The 22,994-nt window shown below is 44.1% G+C and overlaps 1 protein-coding gene across 6 annotated transcripts in view; it reads left to right on the top strand.

Moving 5' to 3' along the window:
• Positions 1 to 22,994, top strand: part of fgfr2 (fibroblast growth factor receptor 2) — a 45,854-nt gene that overhangs the window by 17,438 nt on the left and 5,422 nt on the right. For 3 of the 6 annotated variants that reach the window (XM_042501522.1, XM_042501527.1, XM_042501528.1), the window contains 10 exons: positions 1,545 to 1,668; positions 6,572 to 6,762; positions 7,877 to 8,021; positions 9,706 to 9,905; positions 10,609 to 10,748; positions 13,083 to 13,204; positions 14,907 to 15,017; positions 16,348 to 16,538; positions 17,290 to 17,412; positions 19,465 to 19,535. In XM_042501522.1, the coding sequence (XP_042357456.1) occupies positions 1,545 to 1,668; positions 6,572 to 6,762; positions 7,877 to 8,021; positions 9,706 to 9,905; positions 10,609 to 10,748; positions 13,083 to 13,204; positions 14,907 to 15,017; positions 16,348 to 16,538; positions 17,290 to 17,412; positions 19,465 to 19,535 (1,418 nt within the window). Of the gene's footprint in view, positions 1 to 1,544; positions 1,669 to 6,571; positions 6,763 to 7,041; positions 7,181 to 7,876; positions 8,022 to 9,705; positions 9,906 to 10,608; positions 10,749 to 13,082; positions 13,205 to 14,906; positions 15,018 to 16,347; positions 16,539 to 17,289; positions 17,413 to 19,464; positions 19,536 to 22,994 lie in introns of all 6 variants that reach the window. The other 3 variants (XM_042501525.1, XM_042501526.1, XM_042501524.1) reach the window with 3 other exon arrangements.

Genomic DNA, 22,994 nt, shown 5'->3' on the forward strand with positions numbered 1-22,994 from the left:
AAACAGAGCAGACTGGGCTTTTTCAAGAGGTGGCTTAAAGAGGCCGGTGCTAAAACGGAGCGTTTCAGACAAAGTGTGAATACAGGTATATTCAGGCTGACAGTATGAAAAAAAAGAATGTGTTTTTTGAACATCAAAGCATGTAAACATGTTCTAGTAGAAACCCAAAATAAAAGTATGAACCTGAAAATGAGCATTATATGGGACCTTTAAACCTAGAACTCCAAAGTATTCCCTAATTCTTGGAAGGAAGGCCAGAATAATGATATGTGTGTATGATGTCAGCAGTTGACATAAATGAGTACTACTTTCCATACTTTGTTTCCTTGTGAAATTGTTTCTCACCCTGGTCCCATTTTGGGAAATAAACAGTGTGAGTTGATTTATAACTGCTGAAAATACCTGAATCTCTATGTCATGGGAAAGTAAAGCTAGTGCGGTTGTTTTATTCCTCTTTGTATATAAAAAAAAAAAAAAAATCCCGCTACAACTTAATGTGAAGAATTCCTCCCTTGTGACTGAGTCTATTTGGATTGCAGGTTTTGCACCTCGATTCCTCTTTGTCTCTCTAAACAGGCAGCATTTACTTTACATTGTGAAGCCACACTGATAGATGGGAATAACAGCTAAATCAGACAGTTATGAAATTAATTTATGAAAAGATCCAGTGGTGCTGAACGAGTCCGAGGTTCCTGGTTAATGACTGACGGTTTATGAGGAAACACATCTCCCTGCCAGGAAAGTTTAGGAGTAGATTATGTTGATGTAGCTGCTAATGTCGCTTCTCTTTTGCTTTCAGCAGACTCATTACAGAGCAGACAAAAAACAGCCACGACGTGACGGAAACAATACAGTCAGGCTGTCAGATACGCTGCGGGCAGCTCGTTTCTCTCTTTTTGTCAACAAATGTTGGACAAAAGCTGTACCTGAGCCCAGCCCTGCAGCATAATCTCCCCATTGTGTGAAATGTAGGCCTGTGCAAGCAGTGGCTGCAATGTCTCTTCAGTGTGCAGACGGAAACACTATTGTTAGCTCACACCTGTGGATTCCACACGGGTGGTGAAACTATTTTTGCAGATAATTATGAATAACTGTGTGTTTGAAACTGCTAAGAGTAGTAGGGTGGGGTTTACCGCCCCAAGATAACAGTGGCTAACAGAGGAATTAGAGGGAAGCAGGGGGACTCTGCTCAGTGTGTTTGTCAACTTAAATTCCATTTCATCCATTTACGTCTACTTTTCAGAACTCTCAAAACAACTCAAAAGTAAAATAAATTGGATATTTCGTCTTGCAGTTGTCATGTTTTGCAGGAATGAAAGAAATAATTGGATGTTAAAGTCATTTTGGAGGATTCTGGAGCTTGTCATCAGCCTCAGTATTGTTTTTTTTTAGCACTCTGCATCAGTTTTCATCTTTCAAAAACAAAATCCCCTCTGTCATTTTTCATCTTTCTCACTGTTAATGGCATCTGTGTTTATGTGTGTATTTGTCGCATCTGTGTTTCTGTGCCCTTGTAACAAGAAACCCCTGCTTCTCATAACCAGGTGCGCAGCCAGCACTGGACCCTGATCATGGAGAGCGTGGTGCCGTCAGACAAGGGCAACTACACTTGTCTGGTGGAGAACGAGTTTGGAGCCATCAACCACACCTACACCCTGGACGTAGTGGGTCAGTACTGTGCACAAAACACACTCTCAGGCTCACGGTACACCTGTGAGGCTAACGAAGGTGGAGTGGGTGGATGGAGGGAGGGGGAGTTGGAGAAAGGGGAGGCAAGCGGAAAGAGTTCCCACAGTGGGAATAGTGTGTGTTTGATGGCCCAGGTGCACTGTGGATGCAGGTGCAGGTCAAGGAGTGCTGCCAAGTGTATAGAAAAAAAAGATGCATGTGTCAACAGTTTTAATTTAGTTTCCATTAATTTATATAATTTGGGTTATTATTATATTATACTACGTATAATATATTTATTACTTATGAAAAATAATAGTGTGTGTGAGAGAGTCTTATAACATATTGTAGTTGTTTTAATTTATTTGAAGGACCAACGGTGGTTGTTTCATCCTTTGTGCTAATCAGCCATCTAAACACCAGCTACAACATAATCAAATATTTATTTCCAAAGGTCAATTTAAAGGGTCAGTTCACACAAATTACAAAAATTATTACTGGAACTATATTTTACTGAAGAAATATTTCCTCTGTGAAGTCTGTGAAATATCCAGAATAACAGGGACACAGTTTCTGGAAAGAAAACCACATTGTTGTCCAGATTTTTAAATGCAATTTTCCATGATTTACACACCACATCTTTGGCTAATAAAACAGCATGGCTCAATACCACAAGAGGTAAGTGGAAAGATGTTTTTTTTTTTTTTTTGGTGCATTGGGCGATATGACTCTTTAAGGTCATCTAAGGTATGATGGGGACTTAAACCGGTTGTGGATGATGGTTTAGTGACGGTCTGTGAGGACACAGAGTGCTGCCCTCAGCACTATTACAATGAGTTCAGACCCAACTCAGTCAACCCCTCACTATGACCTTTGGAGTGCGGAAAGCAGAGTGTTTTTCTGCTCAGTTTGCAGAATCAATGTGGGGCAGACAGCGGGGAGCGGGATAAAGATAGTAGATCAATGTCTCCTTTGGCCTCACTCGAACCACAATACAAACGATCAGTACACATCAAAGTTTATCTGACACAGTTATTCTTCTAAAGGCTGGTCAATAGTCCACTGATAACCTGGACAGACGTGCAGCTGCAGCAGTTTTAGGGGCCACTGGTCACTCCATGTCTGTCTGTCTGTCTCCAACCATTGTCCTGGAAGACCTACTGTAATTACACACTTCTGTTTTGATTAGAGTCTCCATGGTAATAAAGAGTATTATTTTCCTTATATCAGATTGAGATTTAATACCTGAGGGTTTTTGCACAATGAGCGTAAAGGCACACAAATGCATGAAGGTCCACACACACACGCTCCCCAACTCTGGCCCCCTGCTCTGTTCCCCTCTGGAGTTAGCTAAAGCTCTCCTTCAGACTGCATATTTCTGTTTTTTGTTCTGTTTTATTGCAGAGCAGTAAACCCCCTCCACGTCTGGCTCCGCAGCCACTGCCCCCTGCAACCTCTTGCTTCATTTTGCTCCATTATAGTGGGGTGGACAGAGGGAGGAGAGGGGCTGAAAGGGAAAAGGAGGGGAAACAGAGACAGAAAAGGCTGTTCTTATCAGTCTCTTTTTTTACTCAAATGACCTGCAGGATCAGCTATTAAAACCAAGAGGAACCAGCCCTTTCTGGTTCAAACTGGCCTCTGGAGAAAAGGCCGCAGTGGGACATCCACGAGTAGACACACATGACAAGTAAATGAGGAGTCAAAACAGACGTCGGCTATTTCAATCAGAACTGTGGCACCCAGTGGCCATGCGGCGCTTTGATGGTAGCCCCATGCCATCCTGTGCCATGCCGCGCTCTCTTCTTGTGCCTCTGCCCCTCCCTGACCCTTAGGGCCCTGTGTGCCAAGCTGCCCGGTTACCCAGAGTTCACCGGTCTCGCATGGGACACCATGGAATGCCCCTGGTCCGTTTCCTCACGCTTCTTCTTTCTGCCTCTATCCCACCACTGTTGCCATCAAATTTCTCCACTAATGACTTAATTGACAAATGGATTCAGTTTTTGAAACGGGTCACTACTTGTTGGTTACAGTGGAACATCAAAAAGCACAGCGGGGTCTGCTCTTTCATGTGATTTCAAGTTCATAACAAGTTCTTTATCAAAATATTTAATGAAAGCACAGAAACTTTGTGTTTCTATGACTCAGAGGTTGTCTGCACATGGCTCTGAACCTGGAGATGGCTGAGCCTGCGGCTAACAGTTAACAGTGCTAACAGCAGAAACACTGCTAAAAATGGCAACAAGGCTGACAGATCCAACAGTGTTAACTGTGTGGGAACCAGGGTGGATGCTACACATCTGTGATGAAGCTCACCTGATATAAGCAGTAAGCACCATATGAGTGCAGTGCAGAGCAGTGGCAATTAGCTAGCCAGAAGGATACACATGCACTAACATGCACTCACCGTCAGGCCATCTACCATAACAAAAAGCAGAGAAGCTCTGATTACAACTCACACAGAGACAGCATAACTTCTGCTCAGGACGCTATTACTCCACCATATCTTTACATAGCAAATAGTCGTTTGCTGCCATATTAATGTTAGGATTATCGTACAAAGCTCCATGAAAATATCAAAGTAAAACTACTTGTTCTGTCATAAAAATGACCTGTGACTGACTTAATCTTCTATGTAAAATTATTAGTTTGTTAATACTGATGCATTAATGTGTAAGCAGTATTTTGTTAGCTGCCCAAGGTGGAGCTAGTTTCAACTATTTCATATACAAGCAGCTAGCAAGTTAAGTCCATTAGTTTCCAACCTAGGGGTCAGGCTCCTCAAAAGGGTCACACAATATATCTTAGGGGTTGTGAGATGATTAATGGGAGAGGAAAGAAGAAAAAACAAAGATCTGACACAAAAATCTGTTTTTAGTTTTTGTTCAATATTTTCTTTTTGGTGAAAAATTGGATAATTAGACCCCACTGAAGTTATTGAAACCATCTGGGAAATTTAAATTGGTCACAAACCAAACAGATTAGGAAACACTGGTTAAATTTAAAATGCATTGTCATAAAAAATATTTTGTTTGTGAAATCTTACTCTGAAAATAAACTGGTAATTTCAGCTTTCAGATAAATGTGTTGGAGTTAGAGTGTGAAGTAGCAAATAAAGTGCAGTAAAGGACTTGAGTAAACGCACTCTTTGCATTCCATCACTAAATTCATGGAAACCACCGAAGCTTTTTCTGTCGCCATTCCCTCATTCCATGCTGCAGACAGAGAGGACAACATGGCTTAGTTTTTTAAATACTTGTTTTACAATTTCTTTTCCCGTCATTCTTCATGTCTGTCCCCTTTTAAGTGTAGCGTTCTTGCATGTGGTCGATGGGCCATAAAGGAGCTTCTCTGCTCACACACACAAACACACACACGCACACACACACACAAAATATTCACTTATCTAATTTAAGAAAGAATTGTTCCACAAACTTTTATTGTTTTGGGGTTTCTCCATAATCATGATGTGGCCTATTTTCTCGCACTGCACGCCTATTCTGGCATTTGGTCTGAATTGTCATTCTGCTCTAAATGCTCCAGCTAACATTTGGATACTACACTACTATAATGAAGGTTAGAATGAATATCTCATGTTTTAGCAATGCATATCATGCCAGAGAGCATTCAGTTTGGTTGACTAAAGAGAGATTTGGCGACAGTCTGATTTACATTGATCACCTCTCTGCGTTCGTGAAAGGTGGAGAGGTTGTGAATGCCTGTGAAAGATGGAGGAGAGAAGGGGGGAGGGGGGGAGCAATAAACAAGACGAGCCCTAGGAATGTGCATAAAGATGGGTGTGGGGGTGGGAATCATCTGATCAGACTGATTTCTGAAAGATGGAACGGGAAGCCAGACGGGCAGACAGACATATGGAAGAAGTCTCTGCCTCGTCGTCTCTGCACTCTCCATCTGTTGATCCCTTTTCTTTCCTTCACTCACCCTGCTAATTTTCTCTCTCTTTTTTTTAGTCCTGCCTCTGCCCTTCAAAACACAGCCTCAGCCTCCGACAACCCCCCTCCCCTTATACACACACACACACACGCACAAACTCACTGCACCTACCTTGAGGCTTTGTTTTGGAAAGGCACTGCAGTGCCCCGGGCTTAGTGATGTCATTTTGTGTGTGTGTGTGTGTGTGTGAGTGGTGGCGGCGGGTGGTTGCTGTCAGTGTGGGGGTTGGTGGGCTCCTCAGTGAGGTTGTGAGGGCCGGGCAGTGTTTGAAAGGGGGCATTGTTCAACAGGTCTCGCTCTGTTTGGATTCACAGACCAAATGTTTGCCTTTAAAAGAATGCAGATAGCTGGAGATGTGGGGGTGCCATGAAGGTGTTTCACTTTCCAAGACTGGCACATAGTTTCGCTTAACCCCCCCCCAACCCCCCCCCCCCCAACCTACTCACATGCAATATATGCACTCTTCTGTATGGAAGTCCTCCTCCACCTGAGTTCTTTATCTTCGAGTGATAAATGCATCGGCCTCTTTGTTTTGTGTGAAGCCTTTAAATGCTTCAAGATAAGGAAGAGGCAGTCATGATTTTACCTGTCAGGGTTGCTGGGAAACATTCTCAGCACGTGAAGTATGTAGTTAGGATCAGGAAACTGAACCTGACTCCCAACTCCATTACATTACATGGGACCTGGGAGGTGCACGGTCCTTCCCTGTGTGAGTTGTCTCTTCCCCATGACAGGCAAATTGGTTTAGATCACCACTGTGATGTGTTTTTTGGTTGTCTGTTAAAATCTGTACGCTCACGTAGCTTGGGTTAGGATTAGGGTTAGTATGAGGTGTGAAATATGAAGTTTAGTGTAGTTCTTAAAGGGAAATACCACGTTTTTGAGACACTTCCCTAATGTTTGATATACACGGTAAGCCTCCTAAAAGTAACATTCCCCTCCCTCTCAACAGAACGGTCCCCTCACCGGCCTATTCTTCAGGCTGGTCTCCCAGCTAACACCACCGTACACGTTGGGGAAGACGCCCGCTTTGTCTGCAAGGTTTACAGCGATGCCCAGCCTCACATCCAGTGGCTGAAACACATCACTCAGAATGGCAGCCGCTACGGCCCCGACGGACACCCCTACGTCCGAGTGTTGAAGGTACATTCCTGCACTTCCTCTTTTAGATATTATTCTCATTTAAGTTGTGTATTGCCCTTGGTGGCAGGTGTTTTGGACAAATTTCAAAAGTCGTAAGGAATTAACATTACATTTCCTCCCTTATTGAACAGATTTTTTTTTTCCCTGCTGGTTTTTGGCGGCAATTCCTCTCTTCTTTTTCCTTGCAGATTCAAATACAGTAGCTTTTGTCACATTTGTATGTCTGATTTACTCATTTTACTGATTTTACATGTCTAAGTGTGTATGTGTGGATTGCAGCGTTCAGGCATTAACAGCTCCGACGTGGAGATGCTCACCCTCACCAACGTGACGCAGGAAGATGCCGGAGAGTATATCTGTAAAGTCTCCAATTATATAGGCGAGGCCAGCCAGTCGGGCTGGCTCACTGTTATCCCAGGTAACCCCCAAGACCTGACCCCATCTACACTCCCTTCCACCCTCCCTGGTGTGGTTTCCTGGGCTTTGTCCCTGACCTGCTGTGCTGTGGTGGTCCTGCTGGTGGTCTCTTGGTGGTTCCTGGGGCTCACAGAACCTTCTCTCTCCTAATGTTGGACCCTTGTGTTTCAGCTGCTCCCTCCACTGCTGATTGCAGCCATGGAAGCACTGGTTGGAGCTGCATACCGAGACACTGAAATTGTCACAGTTGTCTTCTCTTGCAAGCTGTGTCAAGATCGTGTTTGGTGTTGCAGCGCAGTGCTCTCCATGCTCTCTGTGTTTGTTTTTGCATGTGTCCAGTCCAGTGGTTTCTATTAGCAGGTTTTGTTGGTGACGGGAACCTTTTTGGGTTTTTATTTTTGGTGTATTGGTTCTATTTTCACATTTTTTTGGTGGCATACTGGGTGCTATCTGTGTCTCCTCCTCACCCATGGAAACTCCCAACATCCTTTGCTCTAGATGGAACCTCAACGATGGACGCCATCCAGCTCCTCTTATTTCCCTCTTGGTGTTTTGGGTCTCATTTTTTTTCTCTCTCTCTGTTCTCCCTCGTCTCTCTGTGTGACTCCCCATCTCTTCTTTCCGCTCTCCCTCTGCTCTTATCTTCACCCCTCTCTTTCTTCTCCTCCACCTCCCCTTTTTCCTACTTCTCCCCCAGACCGCAGGTGTTAACACCACAGATAAGGAGATAGAAGTTCTCTACTTGCCCAATGTAACATTTGAAGATGCTGGGGAGTATACGTGCTTGGCGGGTAATTCTATTGGGATCTCCTATCACACTGCTTGGTTGACGGTGCTTCCAGGTATATACACTCGTCTGCTGTCCTCTCTTTCCTTTTCTAAAAACAGTTGGATTATGTCATTTAAATGACCTCTACGGAAAGCAAGTCCCCCCCTCCCGGAGTCCGAGGCACACTGCTCAAATATTAGATTACCTCGATGGGCCAGTACGGTCAACATCCAAGACAATGTAACGTAATAGCAGGGAGCATATATTCTATAATATTATCTGGATTGGCGAGCTGGTGAAAGCTCAGAGCAGATAACGGGGTAGTTTGCAGACGACTTAGTATAACTCTGAGACGGAAGTGGAGGTCCCAGAGCAGCTCGAGTGTCTCCAGACTCCTAACGGAGGGGAGGGTTTGTCGCCCGCCTTCTCTTTTCCTTCTGTTACGTCTCACTCCTGCACCTTGGGAAAAGTCTTTCAGTGCCACATTTTGGTTCTGCATGTTGAATAAATCCGCTTTTTTTCACGCCTCATAATTTTCTCCACCCCTTTCCTGGCTCTGATAATTGGCTTCTTTCAAGATTCTTATTTCTCTTTGAAATAAAGGTCGAAAGGTAAAGCTCAACTCTCGCCTCGAGTTGGCTTGACTTTCTCAATTATCAGGGCCAAACCTCTCCGCTTCTACACAGCGAATGCATGCGAATGTTTGTCCATTTGTGTGTTCTCTCATTTATTGAACTCCTTTCATCCTATTTTTGTCCGTTGCTGCATGTCTAGCCTGTAATTATGTATACCAAAGGATCAAATACATATAACTTAGTGTCAGTTTCTGCAAGTTCACTCGAGGCCAAACAGACAAATGTCTCTGCCCAAGTTATATTCGACTGTAGGGCATTAAATGAGATCGATGAGAGTATTTGACTGTCTGCAAGGCGCAGCAGACAACGGGTATCAACCCTTCCTTAATGTCGTAAGCAGACGATCGTTTTGTTTTGTCTGTAAACAATACAGCATGATGATCACAGGCAAGCCATTTCCTCTAGGAGTAATATGTAATATTTATTGCTCTTGATGTGCTCTATCTGCACTGATGGCGCCTTCGAGGCTGCGGCTTCTCTGTGTGTGTGTGTGTGCGCGCTGTGGTTTTTGGACCAGCAGATACGAGGCTAGACGGCGAGAAAGGTTCCTACATGTTGCTTCACCTCCAGCTGGCTGACGAGTTGGCTGTGCTGTACAAGAGCCTTGTTTGTGGTCTGGAGGGTTATGCATTATGGAACAGTCCGTTTCTATAGCACACACACACACACACACACACCGACACACATAAACTGAGCCCATTTCCTCAACAGGAAGTACAGGCCATATACAACCACGAAGGACACCGCTCTCCCTTGTTTGCGATCTGAAGTGAAGCGCACATTGTTCTGACGTCCGTGGGTGTGTGTTTGTGTTGGTGCTCGCGTGTCTCCAGCATTAGCACAGAATGCAGACATATGCTGTACTGACCACTAAGCCCTGTACAGGCCTGTTGGGTTAAAAAAAAAAAAGTAGGCGTGCTAGTTTCCTGGGAAGAAGGATGCTACAAAACTATTTCTGTTTAGTTTGCCTGCCCCAGAGCATCTGCCCCTGTGCTTGCCTGTCTTATACACATGTGTGTATTTAAATGGAGAGGATGTGTCTGTCTGTCACCCATACGTGTGTGTGAGAGTGATCACTAACTTTGTTCCCTCTGTCTCACTGCTTACCCTTATTTTCCTCAGCTCTAGAGAAATCCCCAGGGCCTCTTTCCCCAGACTACGTGGAGATCGCGATCTACTGCGCGGGCGTCTTCCTCATCGCCTGCATGGTGGGCATCGTGGTGGTGTGCCGCATGAGGAACACAGCAAAGAAACCCGACTTTGGGGGCCAGCCAGCTGTCCACAAATTGAGCAAGCAGATCCCTCTGCGCCGCCAGGTAACAGAAAGTAGATAAAGAGTTCTAAAGGCATTTAACACCCCTAGAGGAGAAAAACACACACTGCAGAATTATATCGAACATCAAACTTTGCATAAACATACATAGGATGCTAATGCTGAAAGATATTAAAATAAAAAGCTGCATGGTTTAATACATTTATTTTAAACAAACTACCTCATTTAGAAGGCTTGTATTTCTGAGCAAGTTAGCACTGCTGTCTGAAACTGCAGCCAGAGTGTTTTTTTTTCCTGTCTGTGTGAGCCATGCTTTCCCCTCAAGGGAAACCAAAAGGTACACTCCAAAAGGTACAAAAAGTGTTGGATTACATTCTGCGGAGAGACTGATTCCTGTGTCAAGGTAAGGTTAGGATGGAGAGAGGAGAGATGAGCCCTGAGGACAGCGGCAGGGCCGAATGATCAAACAGACATTCATCGCAATTACTGTTGTTGCTCACCTCTTAATGATCACTGAAATGTAATCTCCAGCCCCGAGACAGACTCTATATATCAAATCTCTATATCAAAGTGTTAACCATGGAAATTAAGGATAAATTCATATTAATGGGCCAACATTCTTGGTAATTTGAATAAAAATACCATGGTCAGTCACACATACGCACTCATTTACTCCTCTAGTGATGCCTTGGAGCTTTATCTGACCTATGAACCCAGACTCCGGTGATCAGCCATTCTCTCTCCTCCTGTAGGTGTCGGCAGACTCCAGCTCCTCCATGAACTCCAGTACACCGTTGGTACGCATCACAACGCGGCGGAGCTCTGCGCACGATGAGCCAATCCCTGAGTATGACCTTCCCGAGGACCCACGCTGGGAATTTTCCAGAGACAGGTGAGGACAATCTGTTTCTAATGTGCACGATCACTTTATTGTCCAGGGTCTCCCACACATTTATTTATTTGTGGTGACCTGCTATGATCGAAACATCTCCCATCAAGTATTATTTGATATTTTTGGAGCTGGACCGCTCATTAGGAGAACTGTTTAATAAATGTTTGTATTGTTTGGTCAACATGCGTTCATGAACCCCCCCCCCATCCCCCACCCCCCTTGTTAACTACCACTGAGAGAAACATCCCAAACAAATGAAACTATATGACAGATTTTTTTTTTTTTTGGGGGGAATGTTGTAAGATTTTGTGATTCCGTTGGTTTCAGTGCTCATGAAGATTGATGTTTTGCATTGAAAATAGTAATTATGACCGAGTCCCTAATTGCAAGTTTTACCATTTTACAAAAATGCAAAATATATAATTATGTAAATCTGATTCATCTCTCTCACAAAGCATTAAAAACCAGATCTGCTCTGCTGTATGCAGCACCACTTTTATCTAAAAGGGAGTCAAGACCTGCATACAGTACTAGTTTGACAGTATACACGACAACTTTCAGTACCCCTCTGTCCTCAGTGTAACTATCTTTGGCCAACAGGGCGCATCACAGTAGCCGATAACACCGAGATTATAACATAATGAGCATCTGTCTGATTGTATCTAAATGGTCAGATAACTATTGTTCTAGGTGAAGAGTGCCATTAACACTGATAGAAAGCAGGCTGTAATGACTAACTGCTGAATAATGGTTGCAGTGTCTGAGATAAAGGCTACTGATTCATCTGTCGGTGCTGTAGTAAAATGACCTGAACTTGGCACCCTGCCCTCATCATTACAACTGCTGCTGCGTCACTCTCACTCACACACATGCTTCTGATGGCGAGGAACGGAGCGGTGCTAATTACTGGTTAGCACTCGCAGCTTTCATCTGCATGTTTGGGCTAGGAGTGTTTGCTCGCCTTCATACCAGAGGACTTAACACCACAGAGGTTTCGATTTGTCACAGTTGCAGCGGCGAGTGATAAGCTTCAGTGTGGATTTAATAGGGCAGCAAAGGTTAGAGTAGTTTAATACCCAGTTGAGGCCTCTGGTTTTTGGAAGAGAAAGGAAAATCCCAAACCATAAACACAAAGGCCTGTCTTTTGTTAAGATGATTGCGAAAAAAAATTGCTTGGATCATAAATGCTACCATCAGTCATGAGTGAAAAAAACAACTCTGATGTAAAACTAGGCTCTCTTGTGTGCACGTAGAATGGCATCCTGTGGAAAAAAAAATTGATTTTAATTGATGAGCCCATCCAATGGGATGTTTTGTCTAGGCTGGATAAATCTCTGTGTGCCTCTCTGTTTGGGTCTTTATTCCTTGTCTGTCATCCCAGCGCCTGAGGGATCATGTTGGGATTGCAGAACGCAGAGGAATGCTAACGTTTGCGGTTTGCTTGGAGGAAAAATAACATTGATTATGTGTGGCTGGATGGACAGAATGGCTGCCATTGAGCGTGGCGAGTGTGTGGACAGATAGGGGATTGTGTTACTACAGCAGGGCGCCGGCCTCAGGCCCTGGGCTTTGCGGCATGCAGTGTGAGTGTTTACATAGCCAGGACACTGGGCCTTAGGGGCGGGGCTACACCTGTCAATCAAATGAAAGACCACTACGGCACAGCTCAGGGGTCAGATAGGTGGCTGTGGATGATGGATAGTTGTAAAAGAGCATGTGTGTGAGTATAATTCCCTCGCTATAAGAATCAGTTTGAGCATAAAGTTTAACACACCAGCAACAGTGACATGGCTTACAATAAAATAGTGCTTAAATTTCCATCTGGTTTTGTAGTCAGGCCCACCTGTATGGTAACGCAAAGCCAGCATTCCATCCATCACGGGCTAATGTGTCAGGGCTAAGCTAAGCCCTGTGTAATGACTTGTAAAGAGTGTATATTGAAACATGCCAGGGCAGGGTAAACAGTTTAGAAAAGAGTGCCTCTCCCTGGCTTTATCAGGTGATTATCGTTGCCATGTCGGCCTTCCCTGCTTACTGTCCTGGCACAGGCTGCAGTCACCACGCCAATAAAGCACTCACACAGACACAATCTGATTGAAACGGAGAGACCGATCTGGTTGAAAAAAAAAAACAACAACACAAGGGTGAGGTTAAGAAACTGGCTTGGTGCCTGGTTTCATTTACCTGTCTCGCTCTCTTGCTTTATCTAACCTGTTTTATGTCTGCACAGGGAGTAGATCGATGCCAAAGTCAGGTCAATTCGAGTTTCTGATTGTGTTTCTAAACAGCTTCCTGTCTGTTTTTCTTGTTTCCTCCCTTCTGTGTTTGCTGCAGGTTGACCCTGGGCAAGCCCCTGGGTGAGGGCTGCTTCGGCCAAGTTGTAATGGCAGAGGCGCTGGGCATCGATAAGGACAAACCCAAGGAGGCTGTAACTGTTGCTGTCAAGATGCTTAAAGGTGAGTGCTTGAGCTGCACAATCACACTGAGGTTGTAATAGTAAACTTGTGGTTAAAATCTGACCTTTGGGATAAGACTACTTCATTTGGGACATTTCCACCAGCAGGCTGGTTTGGTTCATTTCATTCGGTACGCATTTTTTTTGCGTTTTCATCATGAAAAGTTGTGGATGGTACCTTTAGTATGTCCCCATTGTTCATCACCACTCTGCTTGGGGTACCTAGCACACTGTTCTGATACTGAAAGGTGGAGCTAGAAACACTGCAGTCCATTGATTGGTCAGTGGAGAACCAGCACTATGTGCTCAGTTGTAGATGGTTTAACCACTGTTCATACCGTGACAAGTTTTTCATACATTAGTAAACTATAACAATGAAATGAAAGGATGTTTTGCAGTCTCAAGCAGCAGCTGTAGACTGAGAAAAAAAATAATTTAACATACAGGGCAGACTGCCGTCAACTTTTAAGGTGAAACGTTTACTTGATGTTACTCAGTGCATGAGCCGACCATGTGAATCCGTCAACACACCTCTCAGTAAGACAACCTTGACCATTTCATCCGTTTTTATTGTCTCTCTTGGATGACACACGTTAAATAATGAGTGGATCGTTTAGCGTTTAAAAAATTCATATTGATTTCAACTGGATCATGTGAACGGCATATTCTAATTCCATTCCTGTTTGCTCGGGCACTTTTTGATATCCCATTGAGAGAGACTCACACTCCAGCCTGCTCCTTTTTGTTCTGAAAATGGCAGCGTGCAGCCCCAATCTTTGGATGGTAAATGGAGTGCAGACTTCAATCTGTTTCACAGGTAAACAAGGAAATAGAGCACGTACTGCTGGACAGAGGAGTAAGTGACAAAACCCCACCCACATTTAGGAGAACCGTCTGTGGTGGAAACGCTAAATAGGATCTACTTTTTGGTTCAAATGGTTCTATACTGAAAGCTTTAAATGGAAATGCAGCTATTATGCCTTGTGGGCCACCTGAGTACATTTTATAGTTGATTTGCGCTCCATTGAGGGTTCAGCAAAGGTGCAAGGCGGAGCCTGGGGCTGTCATTATTATTCGTTATTGGTGGTTGCTGAGTGAAGGCTAAGAGGAGGCGAGCTGTGTAGGTAAGGGTTAGGTGCGGTCACATACCTGACCCCAGAGCAGCAGCTGGCTGGAGCTCAGTCAGCACCCACACAAAGAGGCAAGTCACACTAGCAGCACTGCTATGATTAATGAAAGCAGCGGGAGGGGGCACTGGGTTGGTTTTGGGTTAGGGGGGCAGTGAGATCAAGTACAGCAGCAGGCTATTGGACCAACCTTGACAATGGGTATCTGCACTTTACTCCAGGTAAGGTAATGGTGCACAGGAATGCAGGCAATGTTTTTTTTTGACTCTGGATAGCTCAATCAGTCCCATGAAAAAGGAGCCGGTGCAGCAGATAATGAATTCAGATTGAACGCCTTTAATTCCTCCTCCTCCCTCCCCCGGCACTGAAAGGATGCCTCTGTAGTCTGTGTGAGGAGCTTCTCCTCGCTGCGGTAACTTTAGCCCACATTGTCTGTCAGTCGCACTTAATCAGAAGCACCTACAAAACGAGGTGTTGTCTCACGGGGCAGATACCGAGTCAAGGGTTAAAGGGAAGACAGTACGAGGGTGTGTTTGTTTTGCTGAGTTTTCCCTGACAACCTTCTTCTGTTTTTAGATGACGCCACTGAGAAAGACCTGTCTGACCTGGTGTCAGAGATGGAAATGATGAAGATGATTGGCAAACATAAGAACATCATTAATCTTTTGGGGGCCTGCACGCAAGACGGTAAGTAGGGCAAGACACAGCATATCACACTATAAAGTACCTTAAGAAGAAAATACACAGACATTTTTGGCAAGTAATCAGGGTTTCCATGGACGTTTAAAAGTCTTAAAAGGCATTGATTTTAGTCATAAAAAAACTAGGCCTTAATTGGTATTAAAATGTCTTAAGTGGGTATGTTAGCTTTTTTTTCTGACGTTATATTTCAAAATCTCAAAATAAGTGTTTACATCCAATTTTTAGAAATTATTTACTGAATGCCTCTTGTATAATGTGACACAGATCAGGATAGTGGAGCCAACAACGCTCATATTTAGTTTCTTTCCAGGATTCTCTGAGGGGGATCCACTGTTTGCTAACTAGCTGTCACTGTTTCCTGGATGACATGGGAAAAACATGCAAATTCAATGAAAAATTAATCATTTAACCAAGATTTTGCCGCATTACTGAAACTGGCACAAGGCAATGCAAACATGGACCAATGTATTTTATGCAAAATGTTTGTCCAAACTCGGCACGATAGAAATCAAGCGAGTGAATTCGCACATGCAGAATGAGAAAATTACCCAGAGCACCTGCTAACTATCTCCCAAATAGTCTTTTTTTGTGTGGAAATAAATATTCGAGCAAAATTGTCCTTAACCGTAAATAGTTGCTATCAGTTCCTGTCTTTTTTTTCTTCAGTTTTTGTTATTTTAAGATTGCTCTGACATTAAATTCCAGGTGGCATTAAATTTAAATTGCCTAAAGCTCTAAGGACTCTATTTCAAAGTATTGTATTATATGTTGGTATAGTCTTCATTGATCTGCCATGTAAACTTTGTGTAGAATGCTATACTAAAGTTTGCTGCATACTTCCAAAAGCTGCATTAAAAGTGTGATCAGACCACATCAGGCAGGGAGTGTTGGACAAAGTGGAGGTAGCTAGAGGCCACTTGTATGTCATATGAAGATCAGTGAAGGAAAGATTGCGTGAAAAATGAAAAGAAATAATATGCAGTCCACCTGCCCCTTTTCAAACATAAGCACACCTTTTTAGTCCCTGTAGAAGATGATGGTGGATTGAATTTGAGTTTTGGAAATGTGCATTAATCCTGAGATGCAGCAGTGGAGAATCTCATTTGGAAGGTGTTTTCCATACAGACGTCCTCATGTTTTTGAGCAGAAATGTCCTTAAAGCCAGCACCAAATTTAAAGTCTTAGCATTCGAACTTGAGGTGCTTCTTGTTCTGTCTTCCATTAAACATTCTCTCTGAATTGGTGTTACTTTTTCTCAAAGGGAATCATTCATGGCCATGTTCAAAAGGTAATGTGGCTCTTTTCTTTGCCGCAGGCCCTCTCTATGTGATAGTGGAGTACGCCTCCAAAGGCAACCTTAGGGAGTACCTCCGAGCCCGCCGGCCGCCCGGCATGGAGTACTCCTACGATATCGCCCGTGTTTCGGATGAACAGCTCACTTTCAAAGATCTGGTCTCCTGCACTTATCAGGTGGCACGGGGCATGGAGTACCTAGCGTCACAGAAGGTAAGAGGACACACACACACACACGCACACACACACACACACACACACACACACACACACACACACACACAAATATTCTCACATCAGCCCTCCGCTAGACAGATCTGAGTGCCAGCACACAGAGCGTTTGACGTGCTGTATCCAGGAAGGTTTTACGTAGGGAAGTTTGTCGTGCGTCACTGTGGGAATATTGTCTCCCAAAAACACTCCTCTGACCCCCTGCCCAATCCCCGCATTGTCTCTCATTCTACGACAAAAGCCCCTCTGTGTGGAAGAATTGTGAGGTTTTCACAATGGGGGTACAGCCATGTTGGCCAGCCTCACGCTCCCTCTCACTGTTGGAATGTGACAGAGCATACTGTCTCTCACGCACACACACACACACACACACACACACACACACACACACGTACATGCTTGCACATGCGTGCTGATGCACAGAAACAACTTGGACCATATATGTGCTAAAGTATGTTAGGAATCTTTACTTATCCAGACATGTTCGTGTCGGCACAGTGGCTGTGGCGTCATGTCATGCAGTCAAGTGCTACCTCTGTGCAGGAGATTTCTGGATGATTACATGCACCACAAACATCTTAACGCCGTTCCAAATTAAGTATACACCTGTTTCAGACTTGATTTATTTATGGTATGAGGTAACTGTCTTATTCTCCTCTTCCCCTCACTTTTTCCACCCTATGACCTCCCCTCTCTCCCCCTCCCATCTCATTTCTCACTCTCTCCATCCCAGTGTATACACAGAGACCTGGCAGCCAGGAACGTCCTGGTCACAGAGAGCAACGTCATGAAGATCGCAGACTTCGGCCTGGCCAGGGACGTACATAATATCGACTACTATAAAAAGACGACCAATGTGAGTCCTCAACCTGCACGCCGCACATTGGGGAAATGTTTTTTGAGCACCGCAGTGTGAGATCAGTCCGCTCTTCTCTCTCTCTCTCTCTCTCTCTTCCTCATCTTTCTGTTCCACTCATTCCCTCGGCTGGTGTCTTGGCAGAAGCCGCAGGTTCCCAGGCAGCCCGTGAATGTAGTGCTTCTGGAGACTCTGCCTTGTTTATCCCTCAGTCTCTTGTTCCTTTAGTTCCATAGACACTTATACAATTAGCCAGAAAGAGAGACAGAGTGAGAGGGAGAGAGGGGAGCGGCTTAAACATAATTGACATTTCCATAGTGGCCCAGTGGTGTCTTTCTTTCCCACCGCAGAGCAGCGTTGCCTGCACATCCTCATTTAGTATGCATGGGTGGCTTTTCATCGCATGCACAATCATGCTGAGAACTAGCTGACAACAACAACAACAACAACAATATGCGATGATGTTGGTGGTAATGATGATTAGGACAACGACAGCAGCAACAATGATGATCACTGATGTTAAACTAATTTAGACAGAGCCAGCATTGTAGAGACACATTTGTTTTATTTTTTTCTCTTACATGATAGGAGCAATTTACATCATATTACCATGGATAAAAAGGTATTCATGTCATGAATGAATATAAACACGATATTTTGCTGTCTATTGATGTTTTCCCTACAAATTTCCCTGCGTGTTACTGATGTTGGCAGTACTAGTAAGTATGTTTCCTGTCAGTATTCACCAGAGGTATGGACTCCAGTCATAGATGTGTCATGACTTTATACTTGACTTGATAAAATCAAATAGACTTGCGACTCGATGTGGCCTCAAACACCAACATGACGTCGCTTGGACTTGAGTCTTCCTGACTTGAAAATACTCGAACCTTCCCTTAAGCCCACAGACTGTAAAAAGTATGCCAGTTGAAAAGTGTTGAATGCATCAGTTTATTTCGTGAATCAGCTAACATTAATGCTGTTCGCTCCTGGCAAGTCAAATATATTTTATTCACTTTGAGCCAATCTGAGCGATATCCAGTCAAGTTGCAGGAGAGATCACCATGACGAGCTAAAGTTACGTTACTAAATGCCAGTTGTACAAAATTATTCAAAAAGTAATTTATTTGTGTACAAAACTATACATTGGTCAAAATTGAGTTGCAGTATGCAAAACATGCAGGTGGAAGGTTACAGGGATGCAACAACTTCCAACAAACGAATAAACAAAGAAAATTTAACATAGAAATAGAAATTAAAAAAATATTTTTTTGTATTTATTGTACATTTTGTAAATTTATTATATTATTACTTTTGTTGAAATGACATTACATTTGCTGAAAAGTACATTATGATTGTCATTGTTTAGAAATTGAAAATTAAATTTTGGGATTTGGGATGTGTCAGTCTTGACTAAACAGGACCTGGGACTTGCCTGTGTTTACATTGGACTTGACGTAGGACCTGTCAGTCTTGACTATAGGACTTGACTTGGGACTTCCCTGTCTGGACTTGAGACTTGACTAAGGACTTGTCAGTCTTTACTTGGGACTTGAGACATACGTGTGACTTGCTAAATAACTTGCTAAATAATGACCTGGTCCCACCTCTGGTATTCACAGCGGCTGAAACATCTCTTTAATAAGGACTTATTTATGTGTTACCCCTCTGTTTAGTAATTCAGCGTGTCTGATGAGATTATTTTCGGCATTAGCCTACCTCACAGATATTGACCAAGACCGCCTTGTCGTCTATGCTTAGCTCCCCAGCCAGTGTTTTAATGGCACATGGAGATAAACCCTCTCCTTTATCTGCGACCCTGTTTATCAGCTCTATTGCTTTAACAATGTAAACGTTCCTCTGGGAAATCCTCCTCCCAGACTGTTGCTCCAGTGCCTTATTCCCCAGGCTACGTTCACGTATCGGCCCTTCCAGGAGTAATGAGATCTCCAAGCATGGAAAGAATTCAAATGCTCTTATCAGGCCAGAAATGAAGAAATCCAGGGGATGTGTGTGGATTTTGTTTGACCTCTCACCTGTTTGTGTCTTCAGGGTCGCCTGCCTGTAAAATGGATGGCTCCAGAGGCGCTGTTTGACCGGGTCTACACACACCAGAGTGATGTGTAAGTACATGATAAACTGTCTCTCTGTCCCACAATTACATGACAGAAAATCCATTAACACACACCAGTGATGCTAATAAACCTCCTCATACAGTCAAACACACTCTCAGTGGTGTTTTAAAGGTTTCATTTGAAGCCCAACACTCTTAGGAATAAGGGTTTCAAAAGGGTTCTTCCTAAAGGGCTCAGGTTCTACCCAGAACTATTTGCCAATAAAGAACCCTTTTTTCAGAGAGGGTTTTTCAAGGCTTATTTTGTAAGACTAAAGGCTCTATCCAAAGAATACTTTTTAAAAGAAAGAGATCTTCAAGTTTTTGACAGCATGGGTAAAAGGGTTATTGGTAGAACACCCTGGGTGGGATCTAGATGAAACTCCTTGAATGTAAAATAGTTTTTCATAGAACCCCCTAGGTGGGTTCTTGTTAGCACACAAGAAGGCAGAAGAAATCAGTTCTGGGTGAAACAGTTACACCATTGAAGGGTTCTCTGTCAAATCTCTCATCAGTGGTTCTGGGTGGAGCCTTTCACACATGGTTCTAGGTAGAACCCTTTATGTTGGACTCAATACTCTAAGACTGAGTTAAAAATCGTTCCCTATGACGGAAATAGTGCACTGTATAGTGTGTTCGCCATTTTGTATTAGTGTTTTCGAATTCTCAGCAGTTAATTTAATCCACTACATAGTGCACTATATGATACCCACAATGCACAGCATTATGGGTATTTACATTTGAGTGTACAAACTACGTACCCTACATTTTAGTCCCGTATAGCACAATGCAATGCAGTTGTGTATTTGCAGAGGAAGAAAATTCCAGCGTAGTGTCCAAAATCTCTGCCAAATAAAAGGGTTCTCATGCAGGGATAAGCTGAAGAACCCTATATGGTTCCAGTTATCGCTCTTATTTGTGAGGGTGTGCAGTCACATTGAGAGGGTTGTTTTTCAGGGTGAGGTGTTTTGGTGCAGCGCTGGTGAGTGATGGGGGGGGGGGCTGCCCCTGGGGGGGGGGGGCAGCACTGGCCGGTCTGTGGCAAAAGTGAGGATTTCACGCTAGACTTGTAGCCAATGCCGTGTTACTAATCTGACCGGCTTCAAAGGGCCCTGGAAGGAGCCCAGAGCCCACCAGCGCCTCCTCCTCCACCACCGACTCACCCCCATTGCTCCTCCGGCTCGGCTCGGAAGTCTCCCCTCCTTTTGGGCCTCCGCACATGTCCAACAATGCTGCGGCCCTCCAGTGTGCGGGCCTCATCCTCCTACACTCCTCCTCCTTTAACCCCCTGCCATCCCCTCTTCACTCTCCTCTCCTCATTCGGCAACACTTTGAACATGTGGCTCATCATTTTGGAGCCGTTCCATGATCAAAATAATCTCCCCCTCCTCCCTCCTCCTCCTCCTTTCGCCCCACCGTTCTTATTTTCATTCATCTGGTATGTGAATTGCTGACCCGTCTCTGTCTCTCTCTCTCTCTCTCTCTCTCTCTCTTTTTAAGTTCAAGAGTACTCATTCTAAAAACAGAACAAAGGAAGCGCGTCCCTCTCTTTTTTGGTGTTTGAGTCTCATGCGTTCTGACAGCGTTGTTTGAAGTTTCTGCTCCAGACACTGGCGGCAGAAAGTGTATGTGGCAATTAGATAAATGCCTCACATGCTGACCCCTGGGAAAGGAGATTTTGTGTGTGAGTCATACACCAGTAGCACACTAAACATAGCACTCATCCAGTTAAGCGTTCGGATAGAGGATCTCTCTACTGTCTGTGTTTGTGTGTGTATACTGTATGTGTGTGTGTACATAAATAATATGTGTACATACACATAATGCCCTTCATGTTGCACGGCGCAGCACCAATCAATAACCTGGGAGAGCACAGGGGATGCAGGCATGAAGTGGCTACTGTAGTCCTTTCTATCAGCTCGCTGCTAATTACGTTTCATCACTCACTTTTAGTAATTGGCTTTTTCGCGTAGCACATGGAGAGAGAAGGAAGATGAGGAGGTGGAGGGTGCTGGGCTCACGCTGAAACATCACCAGAAGCGTAGGCGATCCATACATGACATCAGATTAAATGAATACATGAATTCCAATGAAACTCGCCCCTGGCTGTTTTGACAAATGGGCCCAGGGGACTCAGCTCTGGCTGGCTTAGGTAACAGTTAAGGCTTATGGCTCAAGCCCAGAGAGACGAATCATAGCGGGCCTTGGTAGATGCAATGTGGGCGGTCTGATGCTCATCACATAATAAAATAAAGAAAAACTTTTTTTGCTTTAGCTTGTATGCAAATTTCAGAACCTTCAATCTTTATATTTCAATCAGATTCACTGATATATGTCCATGTATTAACTGATTCTCTGACATTTGTATTCATGTTTCTCTCAGTCGATATCGAGGAACCGAACTGCTTGAATGTAATGAGATTTGAATACGACTCAGGAATATGAACCACGCTAATACAATATACTGATCGGTAATTTATGCATGTAATTCGCCGGAATACACAAGTACACTCTAGTTCGGCCGAACGCCAGGTCAGTTAAAGTGACCCGGAGCATGTTGGTTTGTTTATTTGGTGAGTCAAGCTTGGATGCAGGCGGACTGCGCCAAGCAACAGGTTGACGAGCGCTGACAGACGATTACAAAGTAGCACAGAAAGCAGTGATGAGTGTGTCAACAAGTGTGGAGTTGCAACGTAGTGATAGAGGAGAGAACAAACCCATGGCTGGTTGTGTAAACAGATGGAGGAGCTGATAAACGCCTCAACCTGCCTGTCCGTGCACACTTGCCTGGTTGGACCACTAACATGGTCTGCCAGATTAGCGCTCGTAAGCGTGTCTGCGTCTTATAATAGAGCCTTTGTGCAGACAAGAATCAAACATGATGTCAGTGCAGGAATGATTCATTTGCAGATTCACACTCTGATATCAACATGCAGCGTGACAGTGATGGAAGTCAGCGGCGTGGAATCACTGATATTTAACGATCAGGATGAGGAAGTAGTTAATAGTCACTAGCCATCTCTGGGCCTCTCCCTCCTCTCTTGCCCGCTGTGGGTGGTCCACTGTTTGTTTTGGTGTGGTGTGACCGGACAATGCCAGCCTGTGTGTCCGGTCCAGCCGGGCACAAAGGCCATCATTGAGATCAGCGGCAGAGTGGCACTGGGAGCGGGTTCGCGCCACAAGCCACCGGACGGCAGAAAGAGAGCATTGACACCACTGCGGTCACACTGTTGAAGTTGTTTCCAAACTTTGGCCAAGTGGCTCTGTGTAAAGTATCTGTATGTTAAAGGAAAGTGACACTCATTCGGTCTCATGTTATTTAAATATCCAGTGTGAAGGATTTAGGGACTTGTTAGCATAAATACAAAAGATGTTTGTGTCTATAAAGGGAGCAGGTCCTCATCCATGGAGTTCGCCATGTTGCTCTGCCATGTTTTTTTGTCTTTGTTTTTTTTACATGAAAACTGCT

The sequence above is a fragment of the Plectropomus leopardus genome, chromosome 15 (genome assembly GCF_008729295.1).
Source record: "Plectropomus leopardus isolate mb chromosome 15, YSFRI_Pleo_2.0, whole genome shotgun sequence".
In the NCBI taxonomy this organism is placed as follows: Eukaryota; Metazoa; Chordata; class Actinopteri; order Perciformes; family Serranidae; genus Plectropomus; species Plectropomus leopardus.